This window comes from Rhinoraja longicauda, chromosome 1 (assembly GCF_053455715.1).
Source record: "Rhinoraja longicauda isolate Sanriku21f chromosome 1, sRhiLon1.1, whole genome shotgun sequence".
NCBI classification, from domain to species: domain Eukaryota; kingdom Metazoa; phylum Chordata; class Chondrichthyes; order Rajiformes; family Arhynchobatidae; genus Rhinoraja; species Rhinoraja longicauda.
The window spans coordinates 57,155,964-57,171,373 of NC_135953.1; the positions used below are offsets into that span (position 1 = coordinate 57,155,964).

At 39.9% G+C, this 15,410-nt stretch overlaps 1 protein-coding gene across 8 annotated transcripts in view; it reads right to left on the minus strand.

The window, feature by feature from the left end:
* Positions 1–1,452: 1,452 nt before the first annotated feature.
* micu3a (mitochondrial calcium uptake 3a) overlaps positions 1,453–15,410 on the minus strand; it is a 74,676-nt gene continuing 60,718 nt past the window's right edge. For all 8 annotated transcript variants that reach the window (XM_078397952.1, XM_078397945.1, XM_078397927.1 and 5 more), the window contains 2 exons: positions 5,806–5,874; positions 1,453–2,657 (listed from right to left, as the gene is read on the minus strand). In XM_078397952.1, coding sequence (XP_078254078.1) covers positions 5,806–5,874 — 69 coding nt within the window. In that variant the 3' untranslated portion in view covers positions 1,453–2,657. The remainder of the gene's footprint in view (positions 2,658–5,805; positions 5,875–15,410) is intronic.

Consider the following 15,410-nt stretch of genomic DNA (forward strand, 5'->3'; position numbering starts at 1 on the left):
CCAGAGGAAGGAATGTAGGAAGTGGGGAGAAATAGGTGGGAGTCCAGGTGAGGCACAGGCGAAGGGAGGGGGGAGAAGAGGGCAGGTCTGGAGGAAAAAGGGGAGGGGGAGGGGGATTGTTGGAGGTTACCTAAAATGGGAGAATTCAATGTTCATATCGTTGGGTTGTAAGCTGTCCAAGCGGAATACGAGGTGTTGTTCCTCCTGTTAGTGTGTGGCTTCACTCTGGCAATGGAGGTGGCCTAGGACAGAAAGGTCAGTATGGAAATGGGAGTTAAAATGGTTAGTAACGGGAGATCCAGTAGGTCTTAGCAGACCATGTGCAAATGTTTAGCGAAACAGTCGCCAAGTCTATGCTAGGACTTGCCGATGTACAGGAGCCAACATTGGGAACACCGGATGAAATAGATAAGGATAGAAGAGGTGCACGTGAACCTCCCAGCCTACTAGATTTGATAATAAGGAAGTCAAATACCTTGTAACCTTTGTATAATAAGCAGTTTGTATATATAATGTTGCTAGTTTAGAGATACATCGCGGAAATAGGCCCTTTGGCCCACCAAGTCCGCGCTGACCAGCACATTATTATCCCACACACTTCTTCATCTTAGGCCCCCCTTGGTCATGGCTGACCAGGGGTGATGCATCAGTTGGCTGCTTGCTCCACACCTAGGCTAGAGTGTTTGCAGTGATGTGTGGTCGGATGCAAGCTTGGGCGATGTCATATGAAGGACAGGCTGTTGCCCATGCAGCACGTCCCCCTTCTCCACGTCACTGATCGATCCAAAGGAACAGCAGAGCCGTTACAGTTTGGCACCAGCGCCGTCGCAGGAGCTGCCAAAACGAAGTGGGAGACAACGACAAACTGCCTCAGGGACTCCAACTCCGGATTTTTCACACACACACTAGGGACAATTTACATTTATACCAAGCAAATTAACCCACAAACCTGTACGCCTTTGGAGTGTGGGAGGAAACCGGAGCTTCTTGGAAAAAACTCACAGGTCACGGGGAGAACATACAAACTCCATACAGACAGCACCAGGATCAAACCTGGGTCTACAGCACTGTAAGGCAGCAACTTTACTGCCGCGTCACTATGCTGCCCTTAAGACCTAATATGTTCACTTTTGTTCCTTTCTCCGCAGATAATAGGGAGTATTTTCAGTATTTTGTTTTATAGCATATTTCCAGCATTCTCAGTATTGCTTTAGTTATTTGAAAATTATGTGGAGTCTTGTTAAGAGTTAATGTCACAGTAGTTTTTTGTATGGCCTGACAGGTTTCCCCATTTTTGTGTTTTTCTAATATCAAAATTGTGAATATTGCTGTGAATGGTAATTTATAATACTTGGTAAATTTCAGTATGCCATGCATCCAAAATTTCTCCTCCGTGTTTACTAACTTTCAAAGTCAAAATAACATTTGGAAATCCATTAAAACAATTGTTCTTGATAACTTTATTGTCATTGAAATAGACATTTCGCACATGACCAAACCCAGTGCTGACTTTTGAAAATAAAGTACTAAATAATTGTAATCTCTCTCTTAGGCATCACTATTTACGTTTGTTCAACTGCTTTTAAATCGCTGAAACTAATTGTAACTGGTAACAGTAGCAACTCAGTTTAATTTTATAAACATACGTGGATGCTGCTTAATTATACAGTTTGAAAAACTGATAGAAAGAATATAAATAAATTGTGATACAATAAATAGGTCAAAAATAAATACAACTTAATTTCAGGGAAAAAAGTTTGCTTAGCTTAGGTGACAATACAATCATTTTACAAGTAATAATGACAATGTTGTATTAACAGGCTTTCTTCAGATATGTGCAATGTTCCTATTTAAACTAATGTGTACATGCCAGATTTGTTTATATATACCACACAGAATCAACCATAACAATACAGACCAGTTGGCCAAGGAGGTCTATACCAATGTTTATGTTACGTATAAACATTTTTCCAGCTCTTAACAAAAACGTTCTCTCGTGCAAATTTTCTGGATTCCCTTTGAAAACACCCATGCTTTTTTTCCTTACAAATTAAATTCCAAATAATTTAGATTTTGAATATCGTTCACGCTCTAGAAATTAACTAGCCTAGGTTTTTCATCAACATAACAAAATACATTTTATGATTAATGCTCAGACTACTTTGTTGTTATATTTTTAATGACATTTTATGCCATCTATAAAATCAGTGTTCAATGATATATTATATCTTGCTCATTCATATTAAATATTTTTCTACTCAACTTCTATCTTTGTCTACTTAATTTATATTCTACACATCAGCAACACTAAAGCACCAGCATAATACATAACAAAGGTTTGTGATCACACATGCTTGTAATTTTAACTCATACTTAAGCATTTAAAATAAAACCATTGATCTATTTGAGCAGTGCATTGAATAGCCGCAATGCAGTCAAATTTTCCAAATAATTGTACAGTTCAAATAGGGGTATAAGGGTAATTAGGCTTCTTTGCATAGATTGCCAAGTATCATTCAACCTTGAGTATGGGTTTTCTGGGACATTTAACACCATTAAAAGAAACATGCTTTATATTGTCTTCTCAGTTGTTTCCGGTATTACCTTCTTTTTATGTACACATTTGCAATCATTTTTACTACCAGCCGTTTGAACACCTGTGTGAGATGGCGAGGAAAGAAAATTAGTAAGTGTTTGTTACCTTTAGGTTTAACCATTCTAATGCTCTCCTAGCCAGGCACTCATAGTTCACCCTCCATAAATTTGAACTATTACTAATAGCCATTCACTTTGGTAACCTTCTAAGCTAGCAACACAACATTTTTTAAATACTCATCCACATTCAAAATCCACGACTCATCCTTATCTGTATCATCTCTGCCAGCTCTTCAGTACTTTGAGATCTCTGTGTTCCCACAATTCTAGCTTTATTCCCAATTCCGATTGCTCCACCATTGTTCCTTTTGTTGTCAGGTTTTACACAGTGGATTCCTTCGTTCCCTCCATTTCCCTCCACACTTTGTTCTTGAGACCAATATTTAGCACTGTTCTAATATCTTCTGTCAAATTTTGTTTAATAATGAAACATGAAATCCCTCACTGACAATACACTGCTAAAGCTGCCGTACAAGTTCAAATTGTGTCTTTGAGAAATAATACCTAGAAATCAGTCTACATATCTTGAGGTTCACAAGCGTTCATAAGTTCTTAAGTTATAGGAGTGGAATTAGGCCATTCAGGCAATCGAGTCTACTCCACTGTTCAATCATGGCTGATCTATTGTTCCTTTTCAACCCCAACCTCCTGTCTTCTCTCTGTAACCTTTGATACCCTTACTAATCAAGAAACTATCAATCTGCGCTTTAAAAATATCCATAGCTGCCTGTGGCAACGAATTCCACAGATTCACCACCCTCCATCTAAAGAAATTCCTCCTTATCTCCTTTCTAAAGGTATGTTCTTTTGTTCTGAAGCTGCGCCCTCTGGTCCTAGACGCTCCCACTCATGGAAACATCCTCTCAACGTCCACTCAATACTCGGTAAGTTTCAATGAGATCCCTCCTCATCCTTCTAAACTCCAGCGAGTACAGTCCCAGACCTATCAAACACTCATCTTATGTTAACCCAATCATTCCCAAGATCATTCTCGTAAACCTTCTCTGGATCCTCTCTAAAGGCAATGCATCCCTCCTCAGATATGGGGACCCAAAAATATTCACAATACTCCAAATGCGGTCTAACCAGCACCCTATTTATACAGCCTCAGCATTACATCTCTGCATATTCTAGCCCTCTCTAAGTGAATGCTGACATTGCAGTTGTCTTCCTTACTACCAATTTAAACTGCAAATTAACCTTTTGGGAATCTTACTCCTGCACTCCCAAGTCCCTTTGCGTCTACGATTTCTGAATTCTCTCCCCATTTAGAAAATAGTCTACGCCTTTATTTCTACTACCAAATTGCATGACTGCATAATTTGCTACAATGTATTCCATCTGCCACTTCTTTGCCCACTCTTCCAACTTGTCAAGTCCTACTGCAAGCTCCCTGGTTCCTCCACCCTACCTGCCCCTCCACCCACAAATAAAGAATATATATTGTTAAAGAAAAATTAATAATCATCCACAGGTTCAGTTTGCAGAGATTAATGTACATATTTTGGAAGATTTTAAATGTATATTTTTTTCCTAAAGATTGACTTAAAAACAGCCAATTGTACTGCCACATCCAGAAAAAATGTTTTTTTAATAATTTTAAATAGTTATACATATCAACAGTTTAACAAAAAAATATTTTGTCTTGATAAATTAATTATCAGTTGCATGAAACTAAATGCAATTTGCTAGCCTGCAAATAAAATAAAAGCAAGTTTCAGAAATGGTATCCACACCATAAAACATCTGTCAAAAAACAGCTGTTTTTTTAAGATCCCATAAGAAATCCGCAATTCTTTGCTGATCAGACCTGCACGCTACTCCAGACCCATAGGAATCTGGTTACTCTTACGGTTTCTAAAATCACCAGAGAATTATATTAAGAAGTTACCAAGGCTCAGGTTTGAGACAAGACAAAAGTATATGTAGCTCAGTCCCTGCAGAGTCCTCCTCACTAGCATCTGGGAATTTCTTGATAAATTGGGACAGCTATCCCATAGATTAGTCAAGCGACAATCTGACAGAGTTACATCTGTCAGCCAATATATATTCTGTTCCACCAGCATGTAGAATCAAAGGTTTAATATATTAAGCAATTGTACAGATTCATCATAGTCTTTGTGCTTGTTGATACCCAAATCCTTTGAGCAAAAACTCAAGGAAAATAATTTGAAAATGTGTGCAATTTTTGTCCTGTTCCAGGTGAATTAAAACTGTATTTTCCTGTTTGGAATTAAACAATCAATGTTTTAGTTACATTGCCTGATATTATGTTTCCAAAACACCGTAATCGTGGATAAAATAATTGTAAAATTACTGTGTGATATCATCAATCTTACAATTAGTTTATTTATAATTATGTAACGAAAATATTAGAAATAAGAAACTGCGAAAGCTGATTTACAAAAAAGGACACAAAGTGCTGGAGTAACTCAACAGGTCAAGCAGCATCTTTGGAGAACATGGACATGTGACGTTTCGGGTCCGGACCCTTCTTCAGACCCTGGACTTTTGTCCTTTTTTTAGCTAAAATATTGATTTATTTCTAAATAGGGAAATAAAGCTAGTTATGGACAATAGGTGCAGGAGTAGGCCATTCGGTCCTTCGTCCCAGCACCACCATTCAATGTGATCATGGCTGATTATTCACAATCAGTACCCCGTTCCTGCCTTCTCCCCATACACCCTGACTCTGCTATCTTTAAGAGCTCTATCTAGCTCTCTTGAAAGCTCTCTCTTGAAATCTTTGTCCCGCCCCCTCCCCTGACATCAGTCTGAAGAAGGGACTCGACCCGAGACGTCACCCATTCCTTCTCTCCAGAGATGCTGCCTGACCTGCTGAGTGACTCCAGCATTTTGTGAAATATAAAAAGCTCTTGATTCTTGCACCACCTGTATCTCAGATTGTCCTTCCAAGCCATAAATGCAGCTACTTGCCACAATTTGAAAAATCTTATCTAAACCAACATATATTCCAACAAATTAAAGAACATGTCCCATTGAGAGATTACTCAAGACAATTGTAGTCATAAACTTTTAATTGAAAAGGCAGAATGGAATTATATATTTTAACTAAAAGTCTAAAGGAAATCACTACTTTTTTTTATAAACATTCCTTTAAGAAAAAAAAGAATGATAAATTCTACATACTTATCTGCGGACAAACTCCTTTTTTAGGCAGACTTTAAAACTGCGGTATCCTTGTGTCGATTTGTAGCCCTGTTGGATGAAAGGCAAGAAAGACGAAGAGATGGTAATATTAAATATTTTTTAGCTTATGGCTTTAAAGAATTAAAAAAATTCCAAATTGTTAGATACATTTTAGCTAAGGCGATGTTCTAGCAGCAAATATTAGTCTAGTAATGATCTGCAAGCTTGGAAATTAATGTAGGGTCTTATCATTTTAGTTTGCTGACACTTACGGAAATCTTTTATATCATTATTTCAAATCAAAACTTAAACTCAGTTTACTTACTATGCTTTATAAAATAACTGCAATGAAAATGTTTCTCTTTACATACACCAATCAGCCAAAATATGAATGATAAATTCTACATACTTGATGAGCCAAAACATTATGACCATCTGCTTAATATGCCGTTGGTCCTCCGTGTGCAGCCCCTTAGCAGCAGGATGTGATGCAACATGTATTGTGACACATTCCTCTCGTGACCATCATTAAAATTTTCTGTGACTTGTGCCGCAGTAGACCTTCTGTCGGTTCGGACAAGACGGGATAGCCTTTGATGCCCTCGCGTATCGATGAGTCTTGGGAGCCCAACACCCTGTCGCCGGTTTGTCGTTTGTCCCTCCTCGGACCACTGTCGGTAGGTACTCATCACTGCTGACCGGGAGCACCCCACAAGCCTTGCCGTTTCAGAAATGCTCTGACCCAGCCGTCTGGCCATAATAATTTGGCCCTTGTCAAAGTCGCTCAGGTCTTTATTCCTGCCCATTTCTCCTGCATCCAACACATCAACTTCAAGAACTGACTGTTCACTTGCTGCCTAATTTATACCACCCCTTGACAGGTGCATTGTAACATGATAATCAATGTTATTCACTTCACCTGTCAGTGGTCATAATGTTTTGGTTAATCGCTGTATGGCTGGGTATTTACAGTATTTAACATTTTTATTTCAGATTTCCTGGAACCATGATTTGTTTTTGCATTGTAAATACAATATTACACTGAAGGAAGCTTCACAAAAGTAACACAGTATCAATTATACAACTATAATGGTTGAATTTCATTATTATTAAATCACCCATTAAAGAACTTTACAAAATACTTGATTTTAAAACAAAATAATTATTTCCTTATGTATTGTGCATATCTATTGTATGTAATACCTTATTATTTCCTCAGATTGTGCGATTAATGACAAACAGTAGTTGCCATTCATTCTTTCTCAGGATTTCTACCATTTTCTAAGGTTAAGAGACTATTACAATGTTGCCTGCTGCCGAGAGTCTGGGTGCAGGGCCAGTAAATCAGTGTATCTGGTGATGAAGTAACACCACTTCTCACCTTTTATAAGTTTGAATGCTAAGTCTCTGGGAGAGGCATTAATGAAAAAATAACGTACGGCAGGCCACACCACACTGGTTGGCAGCTTCCTGGTTTTTGCAATTAACTGTGTATGTGAGGCTGACAGACGTTGCCGTCTGATTTTCAGTGAAAATGTAAGATAGAAAAATGCCATACAATAAGATAGGCTTGCTCAAGGGAAAGTTTTCAAAAGTATTTCAAAATATCTAACAGTCAGACAGACAGGTAGATAGAACCATCTTTCCCCAGGGTGGACATGTTAAAGACTGCAGGGCATATCTTTTAAGGTGAGGGGGAAAACTTTAAAGGAGTTGTGTAGGCAGGTATTTTTATTTACATACAGAGGGTGGTGAGAGCCTGGAATGCGCTGCCAGGGATGGTGATGTAGGTGGATATGATCGCAATCAATCACAATCACAATAATACTTTATTATCAAGTATGTTTTGCAACATACAAGGAACATCATTTGCCATACAGTCATAACAATAAAAAGCAACAAGACATGTCTCTTAACAAGACACACAAAATACATTTTAACAGGAACAAACATCACGGTGACTCCTCCACATTCCTCACTGTGATGGAAGGCGAAAAAAAGTTCAATCTGTCCATTCTTTATCCTCCAGCGATCTGGGGCCTCTAACCTTCCGTTGATGGAATGATCTTGACTTCCCAATAGCATGCGGCGGACTTTCCTTGTCGGTGCGATCCAGCTCCTGCATCGGTGGGGGGGGGGGGGAATTTCAGCTCCCCCGTGCTAGGCGATCGGACCCCGGGTTGGGTCTATTGAACCTCGTGTGGTTTTTGGAGCTCCCGACCGGTCTCAACCCGAGACTGCGAGCTCTGCGATGTTAAAGTCCGCAGGCCGCGGTTGGAGCGTCGATCCCAGGCAAGGGATCGCACGCTCAGACGGTAAGTCTGCGCCCCGCGGGGGCTCAAGGTCAATCCCAGGCAAGGTCTCCAGCTTCACGGTTAGGTCGCAGAGCAACCAGAGATGCGATCCGGAGAGCAATCGTATCTCCAGCAAGGTAAGAGATTGAAAAAAAAAGTTTCCCCCGACCCCCTCCCCCACCCCCCACATAAAACAAACCAGAGAACATTTACACAAACTTTTAAAACTTACCAAAAATAACAAAAAGAGCTCGAAAAGGACAGTCAGACTGTAGGCGAGGCAGCCATCATGTGGCGCCCCCTGGTGGAACATGATAGGCATTTAAGCGATTTTTGGATAGGCTCGAGGATATGCAGGGAGTGATATGGATATCAGGGTCCCAACCCAAAACTTCACCCATTCTTTCTCTCCAGAGATGCTGCCTGACCCGTTGAGCTACTCCAGCATTATGTGTCTACGGAATGATATGGATCATGTGCAGAGGAGATTAATTTAACTTGGCACCATGTTCGACATTATGGGCTGAACGGCCTGCCCTGTGCAATACTATTTTAATATTATACCCTGAATAATTTATTTAATTACATTACAATTTTTTAGATGCACATAAACTAAATAGTTACTGAGCTAACTAGAAAAGTGTTGGGCATTTTCATTTTGTTCTCAATGGTGGTGCTTGCAAATTACAGATTCTATCTGATCATTTTATAACTTGTAGATATTCCATTACAATGTTTTGCATGCATACAAACATTTTTAAATGGTTTATATATCATAGAGGATTTTTAACTACTTATGCAGCTAAGGTACCAAATTAAAAATAATAAATTATTAAGCTGCAGGTAACTTTTCCACAAGATTTAGATGTGGAGCACAGGGCAATCCTTCATTACTGTGGGAATCAGAGGATAAAATGGATTCAGATGAAACATTTTCAACCTAAAGTATTAGCTCTATTTCTCTGTCCAGCGATGCTGACTTATTCAATATTTTTTGCATTTTTAAATTTTAAATTTCCAGCATCCTCAATTTTTTTTGTCTTGCAACCATGTAATCATAATAGTCTTCCACATCAGCTATTTAAGATCCTAATAGTCAAATGTGCAAGGAGACCTGGATAACATTCTTTCTTCAATCAACACCACTAAAAACGATTAAACATGTCTTTTGTTACTTTACAGTTTGAGAGACATCACTCTATGCAAAATAACCATCTAATTTGAAGATAGATTAGCAGTCCCTGCAATTTAACTAACTGTGCAAAATGCAACAGGGGCCTTCTGAGGAACAAGACAAATTGCTGTGAGCAGTTTAGCTGACAGGCTATCATATGAAGGACAGACATTATATCATATTATTTAGGAAGTTTTCAGTAGTTTAAACTGGCATTTTGCAATCACAAATTCTTTGAAATTGTCAGTTAATTGAAATTACTGTAACCATGAGGAGAGTAATATGTTGGCTGCATTTCCACGGTGTTGTACATTCAATGGTAAATTGCTGATGAGAATTGAAATTAGCAGTTTTCAAGTTAGAAGCAGAGAAAAATAGGTGTAGGAGTAGGCCATTCGGCCCTTCGAGCCAGCACCGCCACTCAATATGATCATGGCTGATCATCTAAAATCAGCATCCCGTTCCTGCTTTCTCCCCATATTCCTTGATTCCTTTAGCCCATAGAGCTAAATCTAACTCTCAATAGAGCTCTTAAAGATAGCGGAGTCAGGGGGTATGGGGAGAAGGCAGGAACAGGGTACTGATTGTAAATGATCAGCCATGATCACGTTGAATGGCGGTGCTGGCTCGAAGGGCCGAATGGCCTACTCCTGCACCTATTGTCTATAATCTGCCTTCTGTTCTTGCCACCAAAATGGATAACCTCACATTTATCCACATAATACAGCATCTGCCATGCCTCTGCCCACTCACCCAACCTATCCAAGTCACCCTGCAGCCTCATAGTATCCTCATCGCAGCTCACACTGCCACCCAGCTTTGTGTCATCCGCAAACTTGGAGATGTCACATTTAATTCCCTCATCTAAATCGTTAATACATATTGTAAATAACTGGGGTCCCAGCACCGAGCCTTGTGGCACCCCGCTAGTCACTGCCTGCCATTCTGAAAAGGACCCGTTAATTCTTACTCTTTGCTTCCTGTCTACCAACCAGTTCTCTATCTGTCAATACCCTATCCCCAATACCATGTGCTCTAATTTTGCACTCTTATCTCTTGTGTGGGACCTTGTCAAAGGCTTTTTGAAAGTCCAGATACACCACATCCACTGGCTCTTCCTTATCCATTCTTCTTGTTGCATCCTAATAAAATTCCAGATTAGTCAAGCATGATTTCTCCTTCATAAATCCATGCTGATTTTGACCAACACTGTCACTGCTTTCCAAATGCGCTGTTATAACATCTTTAACAATTGACTCAAGCATCTTCCCCACTACCGATGCAAGGCTAACTGGTCTATAATTCCCCGTTTTTGTATCATTCAAAGTTTTATGTTATAAGCCAGCTATGCATTTTTAATAAAAGAAGGCCATTGGCCACTGAAGACAGATACATTTATGTATTACATAAGATTAATATAAAGGTAGTTAGACACAAAATGGTGGAGTAACTCAGCGGGACAGGTAGCATCTCTGGAGAAAAGGGATGGGTGACGTTTTGGGTTGAGAACCTTCTTCAGACCGAGATAGATTCAGAAAGATAGTAGATATGCATCGTACAAGAAATGTTACAATAGAAAGCATCCTATTTTAACCACTGACATAGCTTTAGGTTTCTCCTTCTTTGTAATAAATACATTTAGGATATATGTATTCCTTTGGCAACATGGATCATGTAACGCATAAGTAATACAAGTATGAATAAATAAAACACTAATTTAGCTTACTACAAAGTGCAGCTGAAGCAAAGAATAGCAATAAGATTTAATACTATTTTTTCCTTTCTGCATTTGAGAAAAAGATATACAACAGTTCCATATTCAATATTCTACAACATGTGAAGAGCACTAGGCTTGAATTAATTCGTTGTTGATGGAAAGGAATATGATTTTCATTACAAATGAGAAGCTTACACATGTATAATGGGATAAAATGGGATTAAAAGTACCATTAGCAAATTTGCAGATGATACTAAGCTGGGGAGTAGTGTGAATTGTGAGGGAGATGCAATAAGGCTGCAGGGTGATTTGGACAGGTTGTGTGAGTGGGCGGATACATGGCAGATGCAGTTTAATGTAGATAAGTGTGAGGTTATTCACTTTGGAAGTAAGAATAGAAAGGCAGATTATTATCTGAATGGTGTCAAGTTAGGAAGAGGGGATGTTCAAAGAGATCTGGGTGTCCTAGTGCATCAGTCACTGAAAGGAAGCATGCAGGTACAGCAGGCAGTGAAGAAAGCCAATGGAATGTTGGCCTTCGTAACAAGAGGAGTTGAGTATAGGAGCAAAGAGGTCCTTCTACAGTTGTACCGGGCCCTGGTGAGACCGCACCTCGAGTACTGTGTGCAGTTTTGGTCTCCAAATTTGAGGAAGGATATTCTTGCTATTGAGGCCGTGCAGCGTAGGTTCACTAGGTTAATTCCCGGAATGGCGGGACTGTCGTATGTTGAAAGGCTGGAGCAATTAGGCTTGTATAGACTGGAATTTAGAAGGATGAGGGGGGATCTTATTGAAACATATAAGATAATTAGGGGATTGGACACATTAGAGGCAGGAAACATGTTCCCAATGTTGGGGGAGTCCAGAACAAGGGGCCACAGTTTAAGAATAAGGGGTAGGCCATTTAGAACGGAGATGAGGAAGAACTTTTTCAGTCAGAGAATGGTGAAGGTGTGGAATTCTCTGCCTCAGAAGGCAGTGGAGGCCAGTTCGTTGGATGCTTTCAAGAGAGAGCTGGATAGAGCTCTTAAGGATAGCGGAGTGAGGGGGTATGGGGAGAAGGCAGGAACGGGGTACTGATTGAGAGTGATCAGCCATGATCGCATTGAATGGCGGTGCTGGCTCGAAGGACTGAATGGCCTACTCCTGCACCTATTGTATTGTATAGCATCTTCTCACATCTTTCCAAAATGCCTCAAGTCATTTAGCACATTGTAATGTCCAATAACAGCATCGCGGTGAAATATCATGAGATCTAGTTTTGATTAGGCACAAAAATCCTGCTATACTCCTCAGTGCAATGGAGTCTCTAAATCAGGTTGATACAACCTCTGATTAGCAAACCATTTGATGATTGCCCCTTGCACAAATCAAATGTTCTTCAGTACTACATTGAAAGAATATATGGTCAAGTTCTCCTCAACCTTTCAACTAAGAGGGAAATGTGTGGACAAAATTGTGAGTGTACCTGGCACTACTACCTCCTCACCCTTTGCCTTAATGGACAATTCATCTCGTAGGCCACTTACTTGCTTGCCCCAAAGTGGAGCATAAAGCAATTCCTGGGCCTCATTTGCATTAGAATAAATTATTAATTTGAAGGATAGGCCATATTGCACCTTGAGCCTGCTCTTCGTTTCAATGAGACCATGGCTGGCCAGATCTCCATAACCATAAACTTCCCAATAGGCCAAAAATCTGTCCGTCTCAGTCTTGAATGCATTGAATGGTTCAATCTCCACAGTGCTGTGGAATGGTAAAATTCCAAAGATTTACAACCATGCAAGCAAATAAATCTCTGCTTTGAACAGGCCACCATTATTCTGAAGCTGTGCTCCCTTGTTCCAGCTTTTCATGTGGAGGCTTATATCCGCTCAACATCTACAGAACAGTTGTAGTAAGATTTAAAAATATGACTTCCAGGTAAGCAATGGACATGCTTGCACACATAACAATTTATAACTATTCATTTTATGCAACAATAATGCTGATAACCAGTAGATGGCAGCAAAGTTCCCCAAAATCATACATTTTCTATACTGACTTATTTTTCACTACATCAATGAACAGATACAAGACAAGATACCATAAATATCTGATCTAGGATTTAGAAACAAAACCAACTTAACTTGAAAATGACAGCGCCCCCCCCCCCCCCCACTACTTTCAGTCTGAAGAAGGGTGCCAACCAAAACATCACTTATCCATTTTCTCCATAGATGTTGCCTGACCCGCTGAGTTACTCCAGCAATTTGTATCTTTCTTTATTGTATTTCTGTATTGGTTTTGATTAACCTGCAACCACCCAAGACAACGGATGCCACCTTGTACACATGTCATAATTAAATTTTAATAGGTACAACTGTTGACAAATTACAGCAATCATAATTAGGGTCATTACAACATATCACAAAAATAAGAAATGTAACACCTTTATGGTCTCATTTTAGCTGGCAATATTGGCCATTTCCAGAAATGAAAGCTGGAGTGAGTGAAACATCTCAGTTAACAGAATCATGGTCAAGAAATGCAAATGTTAGCAAATGTTTCTCATCTCTAATCCTACCAGCCTCTGTCTCATCTTTCCCTCTCACTTTCATATAACAACTATTTTCCTGCTACACCCTTAATCCTGATGCTGGGTTTCAAACCAAAATGTTGATCATTCTGTTAATTTCACTGATGCTGCTTGACCCGCTGAATTCTTCCAGCATTTTATTTATTAATCCACATCACATCGGACTTTAGGATTTTTCTGTAGTTACTTTTGTCATCTCCACATCACAATGATCTGTCAGATTTCTGTTCCTGTTTTCTCAAACCCAGTTTTAATCAGCTCCACAGATAAAAGGATCTAGAAGCTCCAGTAACTTGTCAACTAATGATGTTCAAATGTTAACTAGAACTTGCTGTCTGTTTCATTCGCATGATATCTTCTCCTGCAAGTTACAGAGCTAACATGGAGCGACACATTTTTGTCCGAAACAATTAGATATATCAGAGGACACTGTGGAAAGCTAGAGAGGAAATTGCTGGTGCCCTGGCTAAGATTTACAAGTCTACAATAAATACACTGAGGTGCTAGAAGAGTTGGAGGATGGTAAATGTTGTGCCTCTATTTAAGAAGGGCTGCAAGGAAAAGGCTGGGAACTATAGGTTAGTGAGTCTAACATCAGTGGTTGGAAAGTTACTAGAGAGTATTCTGAGGGATAAGATACACGTGCATTTAGATGGGCAAGGGCTCAATAGGGTTAGTCAGCACGGTTCTTTACGTGGGTGACCGTATCTCACTAATTTAATCTGACTGAGTTTTTTGAAGATATAACTAAAAAGGTTGGTGAGGGCAGAGCTGCAATGTATATATGGATTTCAGGACAAGATTCCGCATGGTAGGCTGATCATGGAAGGTTAGATTGCATGGGATCCAAAGAAACCCAATGACTGAATAGAAAATTAGCTTCCTGGATGGAAGCAGAGGATGATGGTGGAAGGCTTATTTTTGGACTGGAGGCCTGTGACTAGTGGAATGCCTCTGGTTCAGTGCTGGGACCATTGCTGTTTGTTTTCTATATCAATGATTTGGATGAGAGCGTACAAAGCATGATTAGTAAGTTTGCAGACGACACTAAAGTGGGTGGTATTGTAGATAACGAAGATGGTTGTCAAAAATTGTGCCAGGGTCTTGATCGGTTGGGCAGGTGGGCTGAGGAATAATTGATGGAGTTTAATACAGAGAAGTGCGAGGTGTTGCATTTTTGGAAGTCGAACCAGGGCAGGACCTACACAGTAAATGGCAGCGCTTTGGGAGAGTATTATAGAGCAGAAAGATCTAGGAGTGCCGGCACATATTTCCTTGAAATTGGTATCACAGGTAGCTAGGGTAGTCAAGAAGGCTTTTGGACTTCATCAGTCAGAGCTTGGAGTTTAGAAGATGGTAGGCTACAGTTGTACAGGACGTCAGTGAGGCCACATTTAGAGTATTCTGTTCAGTTTTGGTCATCCTGTTCAAGGAAAAATTTGTTAAGCTGGAAAGATCATAAGATCATAAGTGATAGGAGCAGCATTCTTCTGCCTTCTCCCCATAACCCCTGGCACCTGTACTAATCAAGAATCTATCTATCTCTGCTTAAATATATCCACTGACTTGGCCTCCACAGCCTTCTGTGGTAAAGAATTCCACAGATTCACCACCCTCTGACGAACAAGTACAGAGATTTACGAGGATGTTACCAGGACTCAAGGGTTTGGGCTATAAGGAGCAGTTGAACAGGCGAGGACTTTATTTCTTGGAGTGCATTAATCTTCATGTTCAAAAGTTCTAGGAGCAGAATTAGGCCATTCGCCCCATCAAGTCCACTCCACCATTCAATCATGGCTGATCAATCTTTCCCATCTCAACCCCATTCTACCTTCGCCCCAT